Raw genomic sequence first — 27,160 nt, forward strand, 5'->3', positions numbered from 1 at the left:
GAAAACCCTCCATTAATCCTCCATTAAAGTGTAAGAAGGGTGTCCGCCAAGGCTTTTATTTCTATTATAAAGGGGCGTCAAACAAGGTACAGAAAAGGAGTCTCGCGTGTGATTAGGGATCTATAGGGTGTATTCACGCGGCGTCGGCGTGCGCCATTTTGTTGTGCTGGGCTTCTGGAGATAAAGAGCTCGCAGCCGCCATGACAGCCGCGTCCTGGACGCGGCTGCAAAATGGCGGCTGCTTCCTGTTTGTTCTTTCTTGCTTTCGTTGTATTGCGCTGTATATAGCCTGTTTTCTACTATGATTATGTACCAACAAGCTCAAGTTCATACGCTTTTGAAGTTCAGTTCATGTCCCCATTTACAAGTTCAATTATAATCAATTAACCGACACCCAAATCCCGAGTAAAACCGCAAGCGAACGACACGCACGTGTTGCTCCATTCAGTGTGTAATATTCAGCGTGCTATATGCACTCTGCGCCGTTACTGTATTATAACTGCGCTATACTACTGCAGAGCCCTGCAGACGTACTCTGCAACTACGGCGTTCCTAACGGTTGGATTCCGCACAAATAACTCCGCCGCAGCTGTGAACCGACTTTGTTAATCACGCGAGTGCGACAAGCACCTGTGGTCGCGAGAGCTGGCCTCGGCCTCGATCGTTTACGACTCGGTGCTGTTTTGCACTTTGCGCGAGGCCATGAAGAGCGGTAAATGCGTAGACTTACGGCTTGCAGCACATCCATTGAGAAGACCCGAGATTTGGTGCAGGCGGCTTGCGTTCCAGTCTCAGACTGCACCCGAAGCGTAGCAACGCACGAGCCCTCTTCTTCTTCCTCGAAGCTCGCGTCCACGCTTCACATTCTTCTTTGCAGCTCAAAGCATGCGTCATTTAATGCCATCTTCGACAAATCGCACCGGGGCGCCGAAGCGCTGCGATGATTGGATGAAACGGCGCACCAGGGCACTCCAGTGCGCTTTATGAAGATGCCGTGTTAATTGCTGTGGCGTATTTTCCTCATCTCATTCACTCCACCTCAGAGACGGCGTGACAGGCAGAAACGCAAAATACGACCCTGCATTAATGCGCAGTAGAAGTTAGAATAATTAGGATACTGCATCATTTTATTGCGATAACAATTATATAGACACTCTCGGCGGGCTTTTGCCGTCGCCGTCATGTTCCTATAACGTCCAAATCGACATCGCCCCGCGCGTCGCATGTTCTGCGTAAAAGTACGAACGCGGCTAGATGAAATGAGCCGGTCATCTCTGTCGAGCGAAGGGCGCATGCGATAACATTGCCCAGCGTGCCATGCTAGGGCTGCCGTTGATAGCTCCTCGAGCAGAGAGGAAACAACGCACCGCCCAGATATAGGAGCCGATAGAGGGGAGGGGGGAGGCAGGGGCGTAGCCAGAAATTTTTTTCGGGGGGGGGGGGGGTTCAACCATACATTATGTATGTTCGTGCGTGCGTTTGTATGTGCTTGTGTATATATATGCAAGCAAAACTGAAAAATTTCGGGGGGCGTTTGAACCCACCCAACCCCCCCTGGCTACGCCCCTGGGGGGAGGGTTGTATCCTGGAGGAAATGTGTACATTGACGTGTGTGGTCGCCTGCAGCCGAGCACGCCGTATATCCCTATAGGAGATCTATAGACGGCTCACACCTTTGTGCATGCTGTACTTTCACCCCTTACCACTTCTGGTAAGTGGTGAAAGTACAGCATGCACAAAGTGGCATGCAAGTGCCGGCTTCAGCGAGCGAAGTGGTTTTCCGGCAAGACAGCACGAAAACCACTTCACTCGCTGAAGCTGCCGTACACCCACATGCCAGCGTTTTGTAGACTTGCACCAGATTGGATCCTAAAGGAGTTAGCTGCTAGCATTACTTCGTATAACATTCCAAATTATTCTTATCGAATTCATTGCTTCGCCCTTGCAGCGAAACTGTGACTTATCCAACTCCTGTGTAGTACAGCCTTGCGAATTATTCGATGTTAAATGTCTACGTACTACAGAGTGTGAAAGGAAATCAAACTTCTGAGCAATTTGTGGCCATAGCTGAAACTATCATTGGTGTAGTAGCCAGGAAGGGGGGTGGTTCAAAACACCTGAAGTTTTAACATTTTGCATGTGGTATACACACACATGTGAAAATACATAAAGGGTGGAGAACATGCACAAAGAGACAGGCGATCGGGTCAAGTGGGAGAATTCAGTCCAGTCATTCCTGCGAAGTGCACATTTCCACTTTGAGATTTGCAATTCCAAAAAGTAGCTGCGAGTAAGCTCTGTAGAGTGAAAAATTCGACCAAATTTACTGGCAAAACTGAAACCCCCCACCCATCCCCGAAAATCCCTGGCCACACCACTGGGTGCACCAATTAAAGTTGCCAGGCATTTAGCAAGATCGGTCACCATGACAAGCATGAACATAATTTTGAATTGGAAGGAGCAGCCCATTGCAGTTATTCCTATAAATAATAGAACCGAGTGTTCAGCGTGGATGAAACTATGTATGTTGTCACACACCTCCAGGAGCAACCTCCAGTATCTTTTTAATTAGCAGGAAGGTACCTAATGCAGAGCAAAATGAAAGTCCTCAGCTGTTCTGCCTACACCGTCTCTACTGCTGCTTGCTGCTATATGTGCAAAGCAAGGAGTTATATGCGAAGTAAGGAGGCTAAGCCCGTTTATTGTAGCAATAGACATAACAAATAGTGACCAATGTAGATGTTTCCCATTGCGTTGTCAGGTCTACTGTGTCTAGTGCCAAATGTATAAACTGCCACCCCCCCCCCCCCAAATTCTGCCGGTTTTAAATGCATTTTCACGGTGCCTGTCAGTCTAGCTGCCTTCGTCTTGGTGCTCTCATGGTTGTTTCATTAATGTGCTCCATACCAAAATTTGCACGGCATCACATAAGTGTATGATGAACACGAGATGCACTTATGTCATGTTCGTCATAACGTGACAGTATGTCATGTACACCGCGAGAGAAAAGACAATGCATCATAGCCAGCTTCTTGCTGATTGCTTCACATGATGTCGTTTCCCACAGTGTGTGGGATCTTCTGCAATTTTTTGCCACATAAGCTTTGTTTGAATTCGTACTGAAGTGCCACCCTTGCTGCTGTGCACAAAATTTCACAACTACAGTAGACTCTCAGTAAACGGAAATCTGTTAAACAGAACTGCTGCTTAAACGGAACAACTGCATCTAACACTATTGGTTTCATACTTGGATTCTGCACCCCTGTTCATCTCTCAGTAAATGGAACTCCTGTTAAATGGAACACATTTTCTTGGTCCCTTCAGGTTCCGTTTAACGAGAGTCTACTGTATTCTTGCAAGATTTCTATGTGAAGGCACTAGTAGGTGTTTCAGTGGTTAAAATATTTTGCAAATGAAACGCAATACATATAACTGCTTGGGGAACACATTTTGAACTGTATATATTCCAGATGATGTAACAATGAAGTAATCCTCTAAGACAACACTATCTCTATGAAAATTTGATGTCCAGTGAAATGAGCAATTTATTAATAAAAGGAGATGCATAAACTTTGTTTTTAGTATATACAAAGTGTTGAAAACAAGAAAAAGAGGGTAAACAAAGTTCAACTCGCACACAAGAAAAAATGTATATGGTAAGGATACGCATGCACACTTCTTGGTGGAATACCTTTTGTATGACAAGATAATAAAAATAAAGTAGTGCTTTAACTGGCACTGTCAATATAAGTACACCTTTGGCTTGCTGCAACCATTTTCATTTTATCACAGTCAACAATGCTCACAACGCAATAACTTGCACTGCTGCCACGTCACAAAGTGCAGGTATTCATTCTTGTTGTTTCAGCATTTCATTGAAAGCACTCAACGTTCATATAAATCAAGGACAGCATAGCATTCCTGCTAGAGTCGAGCTTTCAGAGATCACCCAAAGCAAGCTTGATAGGAACTTCTTTGCAGCCCGATTTTGAGAAAACAGGATTGTCCACCGGGTAAAAAGTAAATCCCTGCAAAAGACTATCCACACCTGCCAGAGAGGGCCAGTATTTTGGCTCGGGATTGGGGTGTCTGTTCGGCCAGTTGCCTCAACAGACACTCTTTGACATGATCCTTGGTCAGGGGCAGGAAAGGCACGATTTCCGCATTTCTCAACCACAGCGGAAACGTGCTGCGGTATGCCTCAATCAGCTTTTCGATGTCCTCCGTAGTTTCCCACTTGTGCCACATCCTCAATCTGCTTCAATGCAAAACCCTCCGCCACATTACTTCCGCCACTCAGTGATAGAACAAAAATCACTGCTTGCCCCCTCTGCACTCTTGCCTTTTCCCAAGATGAGAGGACAGTCTCTAGCTGCGTGCTGAACGGATCATCCAGCGGGCTGGGCCGCACTGTATCAAGTCCCAGGTCAACGTCGTCGATCACAATGACGTTTGGCCGCCACGACGACAGGGAGTACCGCAGCCAGTGCAACAAGTCGTTACCGGTTTTGCGTGTGAGTGCTATCTTGTGTGAGGCAACAAGAGCTTCAGTATATGGGTAGTGCTTGGCTATCAGTGATGATGCGTACGTCTTTCCACAACCAGAGCAGCCAACGTACACGAGCACAAGCGGAACTGATGCCGTAGATTCACTGCTATTCAAATAGCGTGCGATGGCAGTCACTGTCCGGTTTATGGCAATGTCTTGGCCAACGAGATGCTGCCGAAGTGTGAGGGCAAGAGCCTCCACCTGTAACAGAAAGGAAATATCGACAGAGTAGTTGATGCAGATATCCCTTCAGGCAGTTGTACTAGTGTGTGCGATGCAGCTTCAAGGTGGCGCATGCTGTGGTTGTGCATCCCAAAGTTTAATGTGCAATGATAGTTCATTCCATCCTAGACAATATGTCACAGATTAGAGGGGGAAAAAATGAATAAAACATTTGCAATCAAACGTTCAACCATCTAAATGGCTCAGACGAAATGAGGGTAAGCTGCTCCTGCATGCTTGCACTTAGCTGAGCAAATATTTAAATATTTTTCTTTTTGTTCTGCTTAAACTTGTGCAGAGGAATGCATCACAGGTACAGGAAAACGCTTTTTCAATGGCGTACCCGGTCACAGCTCAGATTCCTAGCCAACACGGGCACGTTTCGAAAGATACGGTCCATGTTATGAAAACGCGAAGTACTTATTGATTTAAGAAGGAACAGTTACGTAGAAGCACGTATAAAGCAGATGAGAGATAAAACCTTCCAGGCATTGACACCGGATGTCATTTCATAATCGTGTTAGTTTTATTTGACACAAACTATATGTGATCCCTGTGCAACGCGCACACAGCGCGTTGTAGAGAGATTTGTGCGTGAACAAATCCCAATTCGCAAATATAAGTATGTCACCTACCTGCAGCTCTTTCGAATCGAGGCAGGTGGGGTGAAAGAAAAGAAGAACCAGGAAAAGGCAGCCTAGCGAGACGCAGGCTTGCAGGAACGACCATACGACGGGGATGCAGCGCGTGACGAATTTTTTTGGAATCTTGCTCCACTTGGCCTGCCAAAAACCGTTCACGCAGAGCCACTGCCTGTCTTCACCTTGCGATGATGCGGCTGTTTCTCTGTGACGGTAGACGTCTCCTGCAAGCACGAATGGTTAACAGTTATTTGTAAACAACATTAGCAATTTTTTTTTCCCCGGTTGCATATGATCACGCGATCGGCATACTCACGGGAGCATTTCTTCGCCGATAGCTTTCCCTTCAACTCATGCCCACGATAGCTCGTCGGTGAACGTTTCTTCGACACCGAATCTACAAATAAGCAACGGGCAGATTTTTATTTAAGGCACAAGGAGCGGGCATGCGATGCGGTGGACTTACTTGTTGCTGCGCGCTCTGGCTCATATCCTGGATACGTTATAGCCAAGCGTTTCTTCCCCATTTCACCAGCAGCACATAAGCACCAAACGAATTAAAACGGATGCTCACAACTCTATGTGCCACCACTGTTAATTCTACTTGCATTGTGTTGCTACCGACGCATGACACCAAAGCCGAAACCCCGAAACTGCCGAAACCGTCCGTTGCCCGCCGTCTACCGCCGTTGCGGCTGCTTTTGCGCCTAGGCTGCTGACCCCGCTTGACCTCAAACGGCCGAAATATCGGATGTGGATCGACTTCAGTTGACTCACGGCTATTTTAGGTGTCGTCACTGTCGCTAGTCGCGACTCGCGTGTTGCTTGCGCCTACAACAGCACAACAGCGCCAAAACGAACATTGCATGGATCGGCTAGGGTGGTTGTATTAGCAGTTAGTGTTCTGTGGTAACGTTGCTAACATGTAGCTGATGCAACTGACGCTAGTAGCTTATATCGTGGTGGTCGTGGTCTAGATATTACTATGTGGTGAAGGCAGTCAGTTTTGATGCACCCGCGCAGCAGTACATGTCTTCCCTGACAAGCAGGACATCTTCTATCTGTGTCTTTTAGTTTACATTAGCTTTCTTTTCTTTTTGCCATACAGATTTGTTTTCCAGTTACTGAAAACAGAGATGAAAATGCGACAAAAAGGGTACCAAAGAAACCAAAAGGCGCATGTCTGTACCTATTCAAGTTCCTGTCCTCAACATTTTTTACACTACAACAGATATGTCGTACAGCATTATCTTAAATTTTAAGAACATAACAAATCAACGTATGTTCCCTTTCCTGCCTAATTTCAACATGACATCTCTTTGTCCCTAGTGGGAGGCTGGGAGCGGCCCGCTGCGCGCTAATCGCGCGCACCGAAGGACCTCAATAAAGTTATTCATCCATCCATCCGAAACATGAATTACTGCATGAACAAGAGGCAAATTTAAATGAACCTCAAGCCTTGACTCTGTCTCCTCATATGCTTCAGCCTTCAAGCCTTTCAAATGAAACCTCCTGTTACAGCCGTCAAGCATTCAGAGTCATTTTGGTGCGTGGGGTAATCTGATTCAATTAGACTGTTCTCTAGCATTGTGCGACTTTCTCACATACAGTGTACGCTTTGCTTTCAATTACACTGGCTTTGTGTACGATGCACACAGTATCGCGGCTTTTTACTCCTATTTGGAAAAAAATTTCTCAAAAGGCCAGAAGCTTAAGGTAGAATGCACACGACCAGGCCAGTTTTAAGATCCCGGGTTGATGTCAGAGATGCTACAGGGCTGCTGCTGGATACTTCAGTATCAATTTCATAGGCGTGCGCACAAGAGGGGCGGGGGGGGCTGCCCCCCATTCACCTAAGAGGGGGACGGGGGGGGCGCATAGTCAGCCCCACACATTGACATAAATAGGGAGAGGGGCGCTGTGACTCGAGGGGGGGGGGGGCGCAATGTCAGCGCCATACATTGATATAATTTGGAGGGGGGGGGGCGCTGCGACGAACCTTCGCCCCCCCCTGAAGGGGAACCCTGCGCATGCCCATGATCAACTTTCAGTACATTCTACAAATGCACACTAAATGAAGGCACAAACACAACATTTAGAGCTTCAATATCAGCAGTTTATTCATAAATAGGCATCTGATGTCATAGGGCTGACTCTCTATCAAATTAATAATTACAGTCATTCTAGCAAGTATACTAAAAGGGAGAAGGTCTACTTGCTCGCGTTTGTTCACACACATCCTATTGCTATCTTGACCAAGAAGCGAATATTGAAAGGTATTATAAAATCCATGCAACGGTGTTTTAACAAAACATACTAGAAATGTTTGTTTAAAATGACACGGTGACAGGAACACCATACAGAAAGTTGGTTTAGCAGAGTCTACAGAAAGGCACTTCAAAACACAATAACCATTTATAGCATGCAGTGGCTACTGTAAATTTTGCTTTTGTTACAAAACAAGCAGAGCAATGATCATATTCTAGCGCACATCTAAGAAACATCATTTACATGCGGATGTGGTCTTGAAAGGTAGTTAAATAAATTTGCATATGGCATAAACAAACAAGAAGTCGTGAACCTTGTACGCATAGACAGCTGAACATTGTTATAGCAGAGTCACATATGACATGAAAATGCCTTCGTTACTGTCAATATTCATTAGAAGCATATGTTTGCAATGTACTAATACCAACGATAAACATACTTCATTACTTAACGACATCCAATATTCTGTTGAACTTATGCTCATTATGTTGAGGTTTAACTGTACAGCATTAAAATGTGAACTATCATTCTAAAGCAGGTAAATTCTTTTTTATGCTGCAGGACAGCAATATGTTTTCAAAAAGGGACAATACATTTCAACAGCGCCTACTCAAGAGCAACAAACAAAACATCACCCAACGAAAAGCTTCAACTGCAAAAAAGAAAGGCAGACGACTCAAAAACTCTTCAACCAAGTGCACTCTTCTACAAAAATAAGCAAAAATAAACTCTCCATTACCAAACACAGTGCAAACAAAAATTGAGATTACAGCGTCAAAGAGAGAACTTGGAAAAACCAGCTTTTTATTTTTACAGCAGCAAAGTAAACAAAAGTTTCAAGAGCAAACATGAACATGATGATATAATGAGAGAATGTGTGAATGGCTCAATGTTACAGTAAACAATGAACTATTACACAATTTTTAAAATGCATAGCGAGAGGACTGTGTAACAGAGAAAAAGTGCACAAGCTGCTCTCAGTTTGCCATGAGCTGCACGCTATACTCGCACAACTCTTCCCACCACATAGAATTAATGTAGCAGTAAAAAAAACCATGATGAAGTTGAGCAAATTTATGGACAATGGAGATGTCGTGCGAGTCATCGCATTCCTGTGCTTCGTATACAAAAAGCACTGCATCAATACAAATGCCATGAATGCAGCGAAAATGTGTAGCGATACAACAGATAAGACAGAGGGAAACAAATGGCGCCAACGTCATGACATACACCGTGGGATTAATGGCAGCCTTGGCTTCGTAAGAACACAACTAAAAATACACCATCTCCCGCTCAAGGGAACCATGTGAGGATGCGAAGCAGCGGGGAGCCAGTGTCAGCGCTGACGTTGACACTGGAGCTGACGCTTGCGCTTTTGCTGGCGCTAACTCTGACAATGGCGCTCATCGCGGCGTTGCGCAGGAGAGAATGAGGTGCGCGGGCTCCGTCATTTTATACCGCAGAACTACCGTGCCGCCCCCAGTGGAGTATGCAGCTGTCGCACCACCTGTTGTGCGCGCTGCTCCGTAGAGTAGAGGAGAGAGAGAGAGAGAGAGAGGACGCGCATGCGCAGTGGGGGGTGGATGCTGCGGGACGCGGGAGGGACAGACACAGCCCCCGCCATAAGCTGCTTCGCATCTAAAAAAGAATAAGGGCGTCAAAACTTCAGCAGTTGTTTCTTTCGCTTAAAATGACAGAAATAGAACTGTCAACAATACAGGACGAAACAAAGTAACAGAAATTTCCCACAGAACCTACGAATTGTATGACAAAGTGAAGATGAGAGAGAGAATTCACACACCGAAATCCAAATATATACTCTTCTATATAATGAAAAAAAGTGCCGAGCCCGGAACAAATTCAGTCACTACATCCACAAAAGCAAGCAATAAAAGGAACATACAAATGAGGCTGACACAGTATAGGAGACAGTAATTTCAGAGTTTAAACTGTTGGACTATTGGCATTTATTGCACCCGGGCCGCTCCACATGTGACAAAAGTGGAGTGCGATCTGCAAGAGATTTGTAAACGGAACTACAAAGACTTGGCTAAATGGTGTCTTAGTTTGATTTACCACATCTTCTCGACCACGGGTCCAGTAAAGGAATCTACAACAGTAAATGTGCCAACCGCACTTCAGTAGTAGGCTTTCTTAAGATAGTAGCTGTTGTTTGATATGCCATAGTTGTGGTACTTGTGACAGTTTTAACTCAGTCCAACTACATACATACCAACTACACTAATACGGTTCATAAATACGCCGACTTTAATTGCACACACTTTTCTTTTCATGTAGATGCGTGGCATTGTAGGCTACTAGAAACAAGTAAACGGCATAGCCACAAGACCCACATATAACCCGCGCATAGCCCACGCATAGCCGATAAACGGCAAACACCTTCCACTTTCACTGTAACACAGCCATTACAGTCACAGTGAGCTTACTTAGGCATTATGACCGATTTTTGCTTGGAGAGGGGGGTGGGGACTTTGGGAGCAGAAACAATTTTTATACAGCACAGCAGCATGGAATTGACGCTGCATGGTGTTCTGGAATGGTTGCCGCTTAGGACTTGTGGTAAATGCTCAAAAGCAGTATGAAAGCCTGGCTCTTAAAACTGCCCCTAATGTGGCATTATACATTGCAAAACAGAGCATACAATAAAAAAGCTTTCACTATCCAAGCAAACAGGATGCCACCATATGACAAGCATAATTTTAAAAAGAAAAAAAAAAAAACACGCATCTCCCTTCTGTTTAAGGTCTACATAAACATTTGCACAGATACTCTCAACCATTTTACCATCTGCCCCAAAAGTAGGTGCATAAGTAAAATAATATGCACAATTAAAATAGATATCTGGTTTTCATGCTACATATAATTCAGCACCAATATGGGTGGCTAATGGGCACATATAGTTTAGGTGTTAGAACATGTTATATAAAGCAAAAACAGGAAGTGAATGAAGACACTACTGGCAGCTAGGAAAAGAAAAAAAAAAAAAAAAAAGGTGGGGGTGGGTTTGACAGCCCAGAAAAAAATCCTTAAAATAGTGAAGGTGTGCGCAGGAAAATCCTCATTCCAAGTCATAGGTGGCCACGTGGTCATCAAGAAAAGCCTTCCTGTTCAAAAATTAGCTCTATGGCAGAGTGGATGTTGTCGACGCGGTACACTGGCTCCTTGAGGCCAACTTCAACTGGCAAGAAGTCGCGTGGCGTGTGCTCGCACGCATCGTCGTGCAGGTCCTCGTTGTACACACCTGTGTGCACCAGCACAGATGTACAGCTCACGGCGCCACAGTTGCTCATCATCTGCAGAACACAAAAAGAAATGGGACACGCAGCATTGTTAAAAGGTGCCACTAGATTTTTTTCCCCTAGAGACAGAACTTAAATGAGTGCAATGTGTTTCAGGGAATGCATCGCTACTCACTTTTGAAAAGGAGTAAATAGGGAGTTAATAGGGTGTTGCATACCACACTAAAAAAAGCGAGTATTTGGGGAGTATTTCTGCTGCACAACAATAACCGTCATCTGGCTTGCTCGCATTTCCTTTCTTGAAAACCCGGCTCTCGTCACTTTCCTATCAAGAATGCTACGTCACGCTGATAACACGCACGGCCGTTCGTGACCGGCAAGTGCCGGGACCGCGGTGAGAACGCGAGGTGGATGACGATTATTGTTGTGTAGCAGAAATACTCCCCAAATACTCGATTTTTTCTTAGAGTGCAATGGACCCGCGTCTGTTTGTGTTCTCCCGTACTCCCTTAGCATTCTTTTGTTTGTATTCCCAATGATTTGCTTTCCCCTAATGATGCTTGCATGTAACCTAAATCTAGAATAAATGAAAATGTAATGACACACTGTTTACCTTTTCCCGTTCCTTTACTACTCACTGATTTAACTGAAGCAGGGCCAAGGGCATAGCTAGAATTTTTTTCGGGGGAAGGGAGCACAACTGTCCTCCCTCCCCCTTGGACCCACGGCTTTGACAATGGCAGGGGTGTCAGAAATAAAATACAGTAGACTCTCAGTAAATGGACATCTCTTAATTGGAACTGCTGCTTAAATGGAACAAGTGCTTCTGACAAGATTGGTTTCGTACTTGTAGTCTGCCCCCCTGTTCATCTTTCAGTAAACGAAACTCCTGTTAAACAGAACACATTTTCCTGGTCCCTTCAGGTTCCATTTAACGAGAGTCTACTGTATAGTACAGTAAAACCTCGGTGATACGATCACGGCTCGTACGAATTTCGGGGTGATACGAATTTTTCTGTGGTCCCGGCCAAGACCCATTAGTCTGCGATGTATTGGAATACGGTTGTTGCGAACCGATTTGCACCCCGCGACGTTTGATACGAACGTACGCTAGCGCACAGGAACAGGTGCTGCCCGCGCTGTCGCGGAAGACCCGGCAGTCACGCGCGGGCGCGGACATGCGCGCTGCGCGACCATCCACGGTGCGTCGTTGCCTCCGAGATAGTGGGCGCGAATCTTGGAGGCCTTTAGGCGCCTTCGTGTTTAGATTACAGATGAAGTTGACGTCGCGCTTTTTTTTCCACCGACGCGTTGATGCGTGCTCCTGTGCTCGAGGCAGCAGCGTCTTTGTACTGCGTTAACACCTGCCTGCCATGTCGGTGCAAGCCATGCCCCCGCAATCAGACGTTCTATGATACAAGACTGAAACTTGGGCTGCGGGTCCGTCATGAAGTCCTATTAAAGGTGGACGAAGACCCCAAGAGACGAAGCGGACGGTCTTGGCGAAGAAGCTTGGCCTCTATCTATTGCGTGCAAAGCGCTTCTTAAGTCACTTTCGCCGTAGTACTCTCGTGTCATGCAGAAAAGCGTAGTAAGATTAGGAAGGGACTACTAGCGGTCATGGGGACAACACATCTGGTTCATTATTTACACACGCGCGCATGCAACGCACATTTACGAGTACAAGTATGATCGTTGACATCTAAAAACTTTATTGGCAATCATTCAGGTCTGTTCATGACGTCGCTGCGGCCCTGAGAAACACTGTATCAAAACGTATGCCAACTTTCTTTTGCCGCATACTAATTTTCCATGTTTTCTGGTAATACGAATTTCGGGTGATACGAATATTTTTGGTGACACCGCGAGATTCGTATCACCGAGGTTTTACTGTAATATCCTTCCAACTGATCATTGCTTCAGTTCTCTTCCCCCCCCCCCCCCCTACTGTTTAACCTACTGTTAAATCTGAACTACGTAGTAGTACTACTTGCAGCAGAACGTTTCATTATGTTGTGATTTTCGTTAAGCCAAGACTCTGATGTTTCAACAATAAGATAATGTTAAATATCTTAATCCCACAGATTTGCAGAACAGTCCCGCTGCACCTAAAAGCAACAGGACTCATGCTTGCCGATTATCATACCTTGACCATTGTATCGATGGACATTTCATAGCTTGCTGCTAGACTTTCTGCACGAATCAAATTTGTTAATGTGTCTTTGACACCCTGATTTTACTATGCCTAAAGGCAAGCTATAGAAATCAGATTAAAAAAAAAAATGAATTAAACTATACACTTGTAGCAGGCCATGCACGGCGTGGCCTATTATATTAGTGAATTGTTTGGTTGGCTTGCAGCAATGTAGCAGCTGGTTGCCATAGTATACTAACAATCCCCCCAACCATTTTTTATCACATAGACATGCCTCAGAGTTTGTGACAAGGGGCCGAACATTAGCCATTACCCCACCTACACTTCTGCATGGCTTACCACGCAAAACTCTGCACTTGAGATACAGTAGGCTTGAGATAAAGTTCCATACATAGGCCTTTGATAAGGAAATCTGAGCTTACCCCAACAGTGGACTGGGAGTCTTTGGACATGGAGGAGTTTAAACCTTGACGGGCTGAATTGGATCCAGCTGCCAGAATTGCCTTTGGAAAGTCATCTTTTCGCCGGCGCTCCAGGTAGCGGTTGTACAGGTTGGCACCATAAATGTCGGTGTTTATGTTGTCGCTTGATGTGGGAAAGGAGCAAAAATGGCATCTTAGACACAAACCGGCGTTAGTCCTAAGCACACGCAAAGAAGTTATTGGGAATACGTAGCAGCTTCAGTCATATTTAAAAGGCAAATGAATGTAGAATTCCTGCAGCTTTTATTCAACGTCTACGGTTCAACCGACGAACCTCTACGCAATATTAAAGTTAGGGTCGGTTAACCCTTTGAGACGTTCTGGACACAATTGTGTACACCATTTGTTTTTGCTAGTTGTGTCGACTAGCGACTCAGAAAGAGGAAGACACAATGAGCTTTGGATGAATTGAACCTCCTGCGAAATAAGTGCGCTTCCATTTAACTTTATTTCACAGTTTACTCTTGCATATGATCACTTTGCTGAAGGCACTACCATGCTCGACAAGTCGTTCGATGTGCCGCTTCCCATGAGCCAAGTCAAAAGTATAATTTTTCTTTGCTGAAGATCAACATAAACGAAAACAAGCTTGAACTATATTTCTAGCCTGAGATTTGGTCAGATTTATGCAAAAACGGAGCATGAATGACTTCAGGATAAATAGATACTTAAGTGCAATTTCATTAGGATCAATTACTATAACACACATAAATCAACATATTACGAGACACTATTTCTGTTGCAGTATAATATCGAGTGCCTTGAAGTATTGGTGTGTCAATTTGACGCATTTACAGACAGTTCTTCATAGGTGGTGTCTGAAAGGGTTAAAATGGATCACATGAAGATACTCACCCAATGGCAAACAGGCGTCGCACTGGGTGAGTTATACCAAGTCTATGGGCTTCTTCCTGAACACAGGACTCAGCATGCAGGTATGTTATCTCGCTGGGCTTCCCAATAAGCGCTGTGTAGATCATGTCCCTACCAGTTACCTTCTGCAAGAAGAATTAGTTCGAGAAAGTTTCAGTGTACAAGCAAAGCAACACTGCAGAAAATTGTCTTTGTTGACGTAACACTGTCATTACATACGCCCACATGAAGACATAATTATCAGATATCTTTGTAAAAATTATAATCCCTATGACAATAGATAATGCACTTAACAAAAGCAAATAAGAGAGATAAATTTTGTGCTTCAAATTGCCGCGGTGCTCGATGGCAGTAACCAGCCGTAGGTGATTAGTTGCACTGGTTAACAAGCTGGTGCTTGGGAAACCAGGGCTTAGTGAGCCCAGAGAAACGATTAGGAAGGGTAAAGGCAAGCCACGCGTGTGAGCACGCAAGATCATGGCACAATAGTAGTAGAATGGAAAGTTGGGCTAGTTGGAATGCATGCATGATTGATGCAGCGCTAAAGACAGAGACGTAAAGGAACACAGAGTGCACAGTGCACATGGACGGGCGTCCGTCCTGTGCACTCTGTGTCCTTTACGTCTCCGTCTTTAGCACTGCATCAATCATATCATGGCACAACACACGAGGCTGGCAAACTTAGAATTCTAAAGCGTGTGAACATGACCAGCAGCTTATTTCAGATTACTGCAGAACAATGGCCTCTTCCAGCGACACCCAATATCACCCGTCATATGCAACTGAACGTCTATAATACCTGTAAAACTTTACCTAACCTAACACATTGCCACTTTAAGCAAGTTTCTTCTGCTGTACCTTGCCATCAATCCGATTAATATAATACATATCTACATAGTTTGCCAAACACACAGTCTTAAATTGAACTGGAATATGCATGCAGTTACCACTCCAGTTTATCTCCTAGTTTTACACACATAATCTTCTGCTTCATCAGTCACTGCGTGGTCTTTAGCGTCAGGATTCTTTGTTAATGTCCAAGCTAAAGCCCCACTGGTTAGTACTATAATTACTGTTGTTCAGCAAAACTTAACAGTTGTTCACAATGAAAACTTTCTGCAAAGGACTACAGTCATGATGTTTAGGTTCTTAAAAGGATGCTGCCAGTGAGACATATAGCATAGCCATTACACAATGAATACTAGTTGAACACTAGTTAGAACATGCTCTGCTAAGAGAACTCATTGACTTGCACTAAAGCTTATGCCAGTTGATCGTATCGCACTTACTATAACACCAGCAAAAGAAAAACAAACCCAATGAAAAGTAGACGTACAAGACGCATGTAGTTGTGCTAAGCACGTCTACTTTTTGTCGTGCCACCCAACGTTACTAGACTAGGTCTAGTAAGAGAACCTAATCTACTAATGTTGGTGCCACCATTGTTTCATAAGTGTAATACTGAGCACAATATAATCATGAACGTTTACCCACTAGCACCGTCCACTGCTTTAACAAACATTATGCCAGTATTTGACTACTACAGTGGATGCTGTTTTTCTGACTGGTGAAATCGCAACATACGGCAAACATCAAGCCGCCAGGCATTGTTTACAGCAATTTCTTAGTGGTTGCGCTGAATATAAGTCAATCTGAAAAATTGGTCTAACAGAGATAAGATTACTTGCTTCACAGAGAAATTTCTATATCTGGTGGTAATTTGAAACTAGATGGTGACTAAGTACTCCTTAAGGAAATTTTTTGAAGGCATTTCTTACCAAAATATGCCATAAAATACAATGATGTCGTACATTTTTAATTCAGTATTCTGCCAGGAAGTCTTTCTGGGACAAATGGAACATAATGTACTTTTCAAGTTTGCAAACAGGTATCTTCAAACTCTTGAGAGTCCCACTAAATGTAAAAGTTCTGGATACCAAGTAGCTATAATTACAACTAAAATTCCCTAGAAAGGCTAATTGAAAAACTCATTCATCAAATTTTTGCGAAAGAGAATTGGTGCGTATCTTTACAGGCAAATACTTCTGACTGACAGCGCAAATACTACATTGCTGGAGGATAAACTTGCTTATCTCTACTGTGCTAACTTTTTTAAAGACCATGCAATACTCTGCTTCCCTTCTCTCGACATCTGAAGGTTCATCAATATCACAGTAATAATAAAGTAGACTAGTTATCTTTTCTCAGAATTTGTGACAAAGAATTAAATCTGTGATGTCATGCTCAACAGTAGCATACCGACCTAATGACCGCAGTGGGTGTTACATTTAAGAAATTACCATTTGCTATTTCAGAAGGAGCTGCTTAGGGGCCGCTATTTTTTTCCCTGCCACATTTACTAATACAGACCTGTAAACATTCAAGTTAGGGAAATAGTTCTAATTGCAAAAATAGGGGCAAAAAATTCTAACATTAGGAGAAAGATAAAGAAAGTTATCTTGTTATTCAAGATACTTGTTGAAAATTCTGTAGACATGGTTCTACAGCAGCACCCTGAGGAGGCGCTCAACTTTTGTCAGAGCAGGAATAAAATACTTACTGGATTCTAATGTGCAATTTTTGTCACCCGGAAACATCTTCCTTTAAGGTAGCCTACATGTTCATTATAATTAAGGCTACATTAAAATTGAATGAATACAGTTAACTGTGCCAGAAAAAACTAGAAAGGTTAATTAAGTGTATCATGAAAACCTTGAAATGATTGATTAGAATACAACAAAAATAAATAAGCGCTAAGAATTGAGTACTTTATGATGAAACCACGACAGCTGGAACTTGGGAAGTGTATGCTATTATCTAGGGTTTCAGAAATCTTGTGGCCTTTTTTGTAACTACTATGGAAGGAACTGTGTTCTACACGCAAGCAGTGTCAGCTTAGCCTGACAAACTTTCTCCAATGAACAAATGTACCACTTCATCTGCAAAAGTAAAACGCTTATTTAGGAAGCAATGAGCAAAGTATCATCGCGAAAATATGGGCAACAAGGCTAGGTGCCAACATTACTTATTTTCACAGTTCTTGGCAAAGGGAGTACTGATGCACATGCATGCACACATAAGAGAAAAAGAACACACACAGAAGCCAAGTGGCAGGGAAGTTGTGCTTTCGAAAAGAAAAAAGGTTTATTCAACAAAAAGTACAAAGGCAGCAGGTTGTCAGGACAGCTGGGATTCAAATGAGTGTGAACACAGAAGTTTACCATAATAACGACACCTTTAGCAGCTTGTCTTTTTGACTTGCTTGTGAATAACACTGTTCCAACATCAGAGCTACATTCTTTGTTATCCATTTCCACAATACTGTAGCATTTGGATCGACCCTTGACATCATGTAGCAGTTCAGTATCCATTTCTATTACATGATGCACAGAGATTCTTGTCGAAAAACATGCCAGCCAAAACCTCCCTCACTGATATGATGATGTTGTCCCATCGAAGAACCGTGCTGTTGGAACTTTTAACAAACACACAAAAGAAGTATGGGCTTTGAACCACAAATATGCTGTTCCCTTTCATATGATATTAGTAGTGCAGAGTAAGACTGTTACACCTTATGCATCTCTCAACCTGGTATGCTCATTGAAACCACCGACAGTTTCATGAGTTATCAGGCGTGATATACTTATTATTCAGTAAAATCCATAAACAAAATAATGCACCGAAAAAGCAGCTATAACTTGGCAAGTGAGGCTTCGCTTTACCTGAATGCAAGTTCTTATCTTTAATCCTGCACTGACTAAAATGAGGTTGCATGACTGGGAACGGTTCTCGGCATTTATCAGGTGCACAAGGACACAAGGGACCCGACCGTCGTTCCACATTTCAATTCTCTGCTTCTTTCAGCACCGCCTTAGCACTGCCCTTGGCTTATGATGCAGTGACAGCATGCCTTCAAGAAATTGGTTCATAGACCCTTATCACATCAGATGGCACTTCCAAGTGCAGTACAAATGGTTGTTTCTAATCCATTTCTGCAAGTTTAACAGGTGCCGCAGTCTGATCAAGGTAATGTTTCTCGGTGAAATTTGACACCGTCTGTAGGACACCTCAATGTACTATAAATTCAAATTCCTTCTGCAGCACCACTGCCACTACAGAGGAGTGAGGCAGGTGAAATGCAGCTGTTTATTGAAAGTGATGGGAGCGATTTCTGATGCGTGCATTGCTAAAGAGATGGGAGATGACATTACCTTGTACAAATTCTCCAAACAGACTAGAAAGGCCCCGTGACCAAACCTGGGTGAAAAAGGAAAAAAATAAAGTTAAATTTGACTCCGTAAGTACACGAGTGCACAACGATGGGCTGCAGACAAAAACGCCTGAAAGAGCGGCTTCATTTCAGCAGGAAGCAACACTGACATGATGTTTTCGGCTTGCCATCATTTCATATTATGTGAAGGTGAAAATATACTCTAAAGGAAAAAAGCTACGCTTACAGCACCCCAAAATATTTATTGTATTACTTGTTTCAATGAAGCAGTCTTGGTTTGGCATCAATGTGCTTCATGATATCATGAAATGTCGGCTTGCTTCATTTACGCAGACCCACAAGGAACGCACAGCACTCTTGCTTACTCTTTCTACGAGCAATATCAATACGTCTAGCACTGTTTCGAGACACTAGCAAATTTTTCTTTCTGTCACGGAATCACAACACTGCAGATGACTCCAAGTACGGCATTTCGAGATTAAATTTAGTACCTAATAAAAAAACCTCAAAATCATTTCACAACCACCACACCTGCTAGGTGTCATCCCATTAATCTCATGAAGCAAGTTTCTGTCACTTTGAAAATATCTGCTGGCAATAAGCCTACACCCTCATTTGTGCTCCTTCACAAAAGTTTCTGTTGGCAACAAAATCACGCACTCGGCAGCACTTACGTTACTACTCATGCCCACACATATTCACACGGGTAGTCACTTACGTTCACATTTACCGGCACATGCTCATATTTTGCATCCACTCCCACAATCAAGCACTCAACCACATGCAGTCAACTCCAATCACCAACGGTCACTCGCATTGATTACTTTACTAAACACCACCACCTATCAAACTTTGTTCATACTCACATTAACGACACTCACTTTCACTCTCCTTCACACATGCATCCATACATGTGCCCTTTATCACTCTCCAACACTATCTCGTGCCTGTCACATCAGTGTGAAGCATGTGTGGGTCACTGTACTCTTGAGTGATTATGCCAACCTATGCTTTTAACAACACAGTATAGATACAGTACCCTCAATATAATACCCTAAACACAGTAAAAAATGTGGAATAGCGTTTGAGGAAAGATCTGTTCCCTCTCCTCTCAAGTGCTTTTCAGTAATGCAATAAAGAGATGAATCCCTTCAGTAAAATTAATTGCTGGAGTTCTAGGTGCGAAACCACGATATGATTATGAGGCATGCCGTAGTGGAGGGCTCTGGATAATTACGACCACCCGGGGTTCTTTAATGTTCACTGAAATTGCAAAGTACACAGGCAACTAGCATTCACTAGAATTAACTGCTTGATCCTCATGTGTCAGTCTCAAACTTACTTGCCTACTTACAAGAAGACATGTGTTTCCCACTATGTATATATTATGGTCAATAATGTACAAATGAGAAAAGGAGTTTTTGGCGACCCGCAGCAGCATAGCAAGAAGGGGAACATGTGAAACCATGTTTAAACGCAATAGCATTTAAGAGCTGGTTACACAGAAATTCCAGTGTTGGCATTGTTGGTTGTGAGGAAAAAATAGTCCGTGAGCAAAAATTCGAAATATATGCAAATAAATAGTAAAAATTTTTGGCGAGAATTGAAATCGAACCCAGGGCTACTGAATGGCAAGCAGGTATGCTACCACGAAGCTGTTTCGGAAAAAGAACCGTATAGGAATGGCATGTAGTGCGAGGAGCCTTCATAACGTATGCACTATATAATATTGCGCGGCAGAAGCCTGGAATCGCACCAGGCGTCAAAACATGCGAATTGCGCAACGAGTGGTTGTTTAAAGGTCCACCAGTTACAAAGTGCACGGGTATAATTAATCACCATTATCAGCAACAGCATCAACTAATCATGCAGCTACGTGGGTGTGCATGTTGCCTTAGAGACGTGTACTGGGTAATTCACCAATTTGCAAAAGGGAGAATTATGGTGTAGTGGGCCCTTAGCAGCTGTACTTGCAGTAGGCATTCTAGGATAGTTTGAAACGGCCAATGTTACGAGCACAGTCATTCCATTCCTTGCGGCATGGCTGAGGTGTCCACCGAGAAGTGAGGCCAGGCTAGCAATTGAGAAGGCGATGCAAACGGGGCCCGATCGCGCTATCACATTCTACTCTTGAAGGCGAAGCACACGCGTCCTAAAAGTTTTTATTTTTATTCTGAGATGCAGTTACCACACAATGCTTGCTGCACGTGGCAACAGATGCAAAGAAGGAAAGAAAAAAACAAAAAAGCACGACAAACTGAAAAGAGCAGAGTACGGTTTTCTCCCGTGGACCTTATCTACAGGGTCCAAAAGACAACTGATAAGTTTAACGTGGCATCTAAGGACCCGGCCAGAACGCGTCTGCTGCCCTTCCGGTCTGAACACCGTCCCGGCCTAAATGTTCACCCCGCCTCCATCTGCGCTGCTTGCACAAAATGTAGGATTCTGTACGTAGACCATGTTTGAGTGTATCCACCTGTCTAAAGTTGCTCCACTTCAGATCCCTCCTTACTTTAAGTTGTATTACATTTGATTAGACATTTGTCGGTATGCTTCCCACTTTATTGTGTCCCGTTTTCCTGCTTCATGTAACCAGCTGCTTTTTGCCGCTGTAAAGAGACAACTTGCTTTTCACTTTTATTGCTTTACATTTTCGTTTTCTTTACCTTTTTTAATGACCGGCCGCTGCTTTTTACCACTATATGTTGAGACAATTTATGCTGCAGCAGTCTCTTCCATCATGGCTGCTTGAAATTCCGATTTCCTGACTTAGAAGACAAGCACAAGACAGGTGTAGTTTGAGCAATACAGTACTAAAGATGAAACAGCCAGCCTTCACCAATGTTACTAAAGCAGTGTTGTAATTCAAAACCAAAACAAGGAGAGTACGGCAGCTTCAGAATGCCAGGAGGGCCACAGCTGCCTTGCAGTGTGGCTTAGAAGCACCCATGGTCACACAGATGGCATGCCAATATATTTGAAAGTGGGCGGCACATCATGGCTCAACACCTTGCGATAATAAATATGAATAAAGCCGCAGAACAAGCGTGCTTGCACAACACGCGCTGCGTTTGGCATGACACTGGTACACACGAATGAAATTAATGCTTTTGATGGCGAGTTAAAGAATGAGTAAGTTAATGCTATGCCTAATATGTCAGTATTAACCTACGTCAGCGGTCTCCTTCCAGTATTTGTGCTTGCCTTTTACGCCATTTAAGTCCATGCCAATTGAACTGGCACGTAACCCAAAGCAATGGCAGATTTCTCTTCAGCAGAAGCACAACATTTCGAACCTTTCTGTACCAGTGATGTACAGTTGTCATGAGCAAAAGTACTTTCCTTTTCGACAGATGACTATAACCATAAATTTTATTCTAGTCGTGTTTTTCTGACACTAAATTACTTGTGCATAGTTGTTCTATTTAGTTTAGACTTCATGAATACTTGAACCGGAAACGTGACCTGTGGTTTGTCATCATGCCAAATTCCTGGGAAGCATAGTGCTAAAATGTTTGCTGTGCTCTGTTGTATGATACTTCACTGCCATTGCACGGCTATAAACGCTTCCTTTTCCTAGCACTTTTGAAGCAAGACAATTTGAGGAAATTGTTGAGAAAAAAAGAAAAAAAAACTATCATGAAAAAAAGCACAGCTTTCAGACATGCCCACCTTGGAAGACATGCCTCAGCCATCCATTGCAGGTCCATGTTGCAAGCCAAGATGGGCAGATGGGGGTAAGGAATAGAAGGAGCAGCCTGGCATGGAAGGCCGTTTGTCATGAGCACGTCTATTATCAGCTGCAGGCTTGTCTCCCACCTCACTGGCTCACCAAACAACACCACGGCTGAAAACGATGGTGCGGCAGTTAGTGCATACCTGGCCATATGCCTACCTTCAAAGCTTGCGCTATACAGTGCAATCTCGTTGATATGATTCAGCAAATTTTTCTTCTTATTCCCGGCCAACGTCCCTTGGAAATAATCCATTTCCATGCGTTTAAATACGATCACATTTTTGCCAAAGATTGAATACGACCACGAAAGTGGATCTTGACCGATACATCTAGAAATCCTACGTTTATTCTTCAGTATACTAGCTCAAACTGCGTTGCAACAAGCCATGATTTGCACGTTTCAGAGCCGCTGAGGCACAGCAGACTGTCTGGCGGTGATCTTTTCACCGCAAAAAGAAGATAGTGCAGTGGAAATTGACCAGCTACTTCAATTTGGCACAACAAAAGCGAGTTGCTGACGGAGTATGCATATTTTCCTCCTTTTTTTAACCTCTTTGGTTAATATGACTTTTGCATAATACAATTTATTTTCCGGTTCCCCTGAAAAATGTATCAATGAGATTACACTGTAGCAGGTTTTTGTTGTCTAAATAAAATTTCGCATTATGAACTAGAAAATGCCCGAATGGCTGCTTAAGCTAAAAGCCGAGACAGAGGGCCAAGCAGCCTCCATTAAGTTATAAAGAGCTTTAGTCTGTCAGCATATGCATCAATTCTTACAAAACACCAGTTACCAGTGATGTGCGAGCAGCAGTGATGGTGATGCCATCTTGTGGCAAAGAGTTTAAAAAGAAAGGAGAATACCATTACAGTGAACTACCATAATCTGCTTTGCTTCTAACGTGAAGCTGTTGGCAGTGATGTAAGCACCAACATACAGTTGTTATCATTTGACTATAACACTTGCATCACACAAAAATGTACAGTATGTGTCACAGGGTGTTGCTACTAGCATTGTTACCACCAGCCATGTCACTGGCAACGTGTTTTTTCATGAACGTAACACACTAAATGGTCAGGCTAAAATTCTTTATGAAGATAACTTCCTTTTAAACTATGTGGATTGCACGAGCAGTCCATCAAATGATTTATTAAGTATTGTAATTAAAAGAAAATAAAGGGACTGATTAAGGGTTTCACGTAAAATCACTGTGCTCGAGAGGATTGGAAAAATTGTGACCCTCCTGTGGTCCTCTAACATGTGCCAGAAGATAGTGACACATACATTTTTGTATTTTTGCCCCACTTGGATTCCAACTGCAATGGCTGTATATTAAGCCTATGACCTCAAGCTTAGCAGCAGAATGCCACAGTCATTGCATTAGCATGGCCTGCAAACACAAATTAAAGGATGTGTGCAAGATAAACCAAACTTACCTTCAACCCTTGGAAAGTATCGTTCATAGGGTGAAGGCTACAAGAAATTCAAAAAAGAAGTGCTCAGCACACAATCAATTGTTGTCCAGTGTGGTCTATATTAACACAAACAATTGAATAGAAAATAAAGATTACATATCATTTCTCTTAGTTTAGATATGAAGGCAGACAAAAGCGACAATTTTCCACGGCCTCTACTTGGTCAGTGCTAAACTTGACATCTAGATCTAACCTAACTGAAAAAAACCACACCAGTCAATCCATTCGACTTGCTGCAGTCCATACTTACAGTTTCCACCTGTCTATAATAATCCTCCAGTTGCTGAAAACATTTAGTTCCTAATAACTCACTAGACTGCCTCACATTTATTTGATGAGTGGATATGTGTGATGGCTCCGAGAGAAAACATCCACAAGATATTGCAAGGTCGCAGCGTTATCTATACAAAGTTCTGTGCTAAACGCCCACGGAAGCGTAAGAGTTATTCATAAGTATCTCCTTCTGGAACTCTTACATTTAGCTCTCCATTTAGCCAACAATGGCAAGCATCAGAACAAAGCTATGGAAAACCCTGCTAACGGCACAAAGTTACGACAAGATTTGTTATTTACCTCGGTTTGTCTTCGTTTATGGTCAACAGCATCCAAGAGTGGAAAATGAGATCGTAAATGATCGATCGTAGAGACCTTTGTAAAACCTAGCCTGGAAAGGGGCCACATGGTACAGCAGTCACAAGTGTTAAAAAAATGAATAACTGAAGCTCTCACATGCGTGTGCGTACATGCACGCAGCACGAACGGGAGCTTTATTAGAACGTTTAACCAACACTAAAATAAACGAAACAGCCAGAACACACTTTCTTACTGCAGTTCTCCATAGTTATGGTTACTGTTATGTTGACGGCCTTCTCATATCTTGAAGCGGCATCTAAGCCTATCAAGAATGGAAACAAGAATGTACTGGGGGGATGGAAAGAAACGCAAACAGCGTGGTGCATTGTTTTCATCACACTCTGACCTTGGTGGCAATAAAGAGATGCTAGATGGTTCTTGATTGTATCATGGACGACTCTAGTGGCTTTTTATCACCATCCAGGCTACAGCCACTTGAAAATAAATGCGAAACAGCAGAGAACGTAGATGCCGCGTTTCGCATTTCTTTCCGTCCCCAACTGTACAACAGAAACAATATTTTGTTGCAGTTGCAATGTTCTCAATGCCCACCAGGCAGCGAAGTGCTAAGCACATACAGGCACACTTTGTCATGACATAGTTGTATTTTTACACAAATTTACCTTTATTATAAAAACAATCAACGGAACACAGACATTGTTGATAAATACTTTCAGATTTGGTCTGTTATACTGGACAATTTGTTATTTACCATTCATATAAACTTTCAGCTGTAGAATGAATAAACATTTTAAGCCAGATCTCTGAAGATAACTCTAGGACGCTGTTATATGCCATTACTAGAGTCTACTAGTCCAACACTCGTTCATACACCTTGGCAACACCTTCATATGAGCATAGTGGGGCAAGGAAATTCGAGAAAGTAAAGAAGGAAATGTGTTTTATATTAGCAAATGAGAACCAATTGCAACTGGTTCATTACTCATACCACGCCTATATTTTTATTCCCTTCCCTGTGTTTCCACACAGGGCCGAAGAAGAAGGCAGAAACGCGAAGAAGCTTACCCATGTGCAATGTCCACAATGGGACCTTGTCCAGAGATCAAACAGTGCTTGTCGTGAAACTGCTGAAACATGCGCAGTGGACTGTGAGACATCACCACCTGCTGTTCTGTGATCTGTAAAGAAATTATCCAATATGCTTATTTAAACCAAAACGCCTTTGACAGATATCTGCTGGGCAGGGCGAAATGCGTTATGTTTTGTTGAGTCAATGTCGACACCTGGCGTCATACTGGAGGCGAGAACCTCTCGAGCCAAGTTAGCAAGTTCCGATAATTCAGCCTTTCCTTCAGAGATGACTGCCAATGTTGTCCTCTTTTGGCTTTCTCACTGGTTTTATGAACAGGCGGTGTTTACAGTGGCTCATGCATTGGTTTCGGTTCCTTTGTTTGTTCAATTGTCTGAAGCCTGATACAACTCCAGGCGGCAGAAAAAGCCCTCCCAGATGATCGAAGCATGGCAGCCAACTGCTTCCGCAACTAATAAAATAGTCTCACTCACATGCTCTACCATTTTCTCCGTCGGCAGGATCACTGGCTGTGCAGCTTGCGACATTAGTTTAGACTGCATACCCATTAGTGCAGGCGTGTGTGCATACGCCTTTGAGATGAAAATGCCACTGACTTCTAACATTGTACCCAATTATAGAAAGATCCCACTAAAAGGCTAGGGAAGTTGATTTAGAAAGTTTTTTTTTTGGTTGACAACAAAGTGGAAAGCTCAGTGAAGAACTGACCAGATATTTTAATATTCTGCACTTAGATATTTTAATATTCTGCAGCTAAAATCTCCATTTCATTTCGTCCTCATAATGCAAAACATAATGAACAGCATTAAGAAGCTCATATCCACATGCTAGCACCTCTGTTTTATCTGTGTCTGTAGTTTCTAACACGGCCGCGTACACACCAATAGGAGGTCACAACATACAGTCAATCAACAGATATGGGTGGCTCGCTTACGTGGACTCCAAGCCATTTTGAAAGTTGATCGGCTTTGTCTTGTCGCCGAGAGTTGCCGGCATTTGTAACGAATATGGTCGGCACCCGGAATCTGCCTTTGGAGTCCACCAGTTTCTGGAATGCCTTGACGGCGTGCGAGATCACTTTCCGGCCTCGGACGATGACCCCGTCAATGTCGAGGAGAAGACCAAAGTGAGCCATAGCGCTGGTCTATTTGTTGGCAGCACTAATGCATAAGGTTTCATAGACTGCAATGTAAAAAAAAAATCAAATAGGAAAGGCTGTGTTATGAGCATATCAATACAGAAGTGAGATATGACACTACCTCAACATTAATGAGAACTAACAGACAATCAAGCCAAGGAAAGTATAGGGGAATATTAATTTTAAACGCCTGGGGTTCTTTAATCTGAACCTTAAATTAGGTACACAAACGTTTTCGCATTTCACCTCTCTAGAAATGCGGTCGCCGTGGCCGGGAGTCGAAACCGCCTCCTCCAGATTAACAGCGCTGCACCTGAGCCTCTAAGCTACAACCGCGGGTTACACCTAGCCATTGTGTACAGAGCTGAATTTTATTAAAGATACTACTAGCCTGTGTTTTGGAAAGGGCAGGTTAGTGATATGATTTAAAGATATTACTATCAGA

At 43.3% G+C, this 27,160-nt stretch overlaps 2 protein-coding genes across 7 annotated transcripts in view; both read right to left on the reverse strand.

The window, feature by feature from the left end:
- Nucleotides 1-3,520: 3,520 nt before the first annotated feature.
- Nucleotides 3,521-6,102, reverse strand: LOC119396479 (torsin-2A-like). The gene is given in 5 exon segments (XM_037663721.2): nucleotides 3,521-4,228; nucleotides 4,230-4,750; nucleotides 5,407-5,636; nucleotides 5,729-5,809; nucleotides 5,879-6,102. Coding segments are annotated over 5 exon segments (1,083 nt in total). The 5' UTR covers nucleotides 5,940-6,102; the 3' UTR covers nucleotides 3,521-4,038.
- A 1,404-nt stretch (nucleotides 6,103-7,506) lies between these two features.
- LOC119396480 (haloacid dehalogenase-like hydrolase domain-containing 5) overlaps nucleotides 7,507-27,160 on the reverse strand; it is a 27,731-nt gene continuing 8,077 nt past the window's right edge. For 2 of the 6 annotated variants that reach the window (XM_037663722.2, XM_049417115.1), the window contains exons 2-10: nucleotides 26,512-26,759; nucleotides 25,553-25,665; nucleotides 24,467-24,557; nucleotides 23,855-23,891; nucleotides 22,354-22,528; nucleotides 18,662-18,707; nucleotides 14,433-14,575; nucleotides 13,518-13,680; nucleotides 7,507-10,994 (exon numbers count right to left, since the gene is read on the reverse strand). In XM_037663722.2, coding sequence (XP_037519650.1) covers nucleotides 10,791-10,994; nucleotides 13,518-13,680; nucleotides 14,433-14,575; nucleotides 18,662-18,707; nucleotides 22,354-22,528; nucleotides 23,855-23,891; nucleotides 24,467-24,557; nucleotides 25,553-25,665; nucleotides 26,512-26,712 — 1,173 coding nt within the window. In that variant the 5' untranslated portion in view covers nucleotides 26,713-26,759 and the 3' untranslated portion in view covers nucleotides 7,507-10,790. The remainder of the gene's footprint in view (nucleotides 10,995-13,517; nucleotides 13,681-14,432; nucleotides 14,576-18,661; nucleotides 18,708-22,353; nucleotides 22,529-23,854; nucleotides 23,892-24,466; nucleotides 24,558-25,552; nucleotides 25,666-26,511; nucleotides 26,760-27,160) is intronic. The other 4 variants (XM_037663723.2, XM_037663724.2, XM_049417116.1 and 1 more) reach the window with 3 other exon arrangements.

The sequence above is a fragment of the Rhipicephalus sanguineus genome, chromosome 6 (assembly GCF_013339695.2).
Source record: "Rhipicephalus sanguineus isolate Rsan-2018 chromosome 6, BIME_Rsan_1.4, whole genome shotgun sequence".
NCBI classification, from domain to species: Eukaryota; Metazoa; Arthropoda; class Arachnida; order Ixodida; family Ixodidae; genus Rhipicephalus; species Rhipicephalus sanguineus.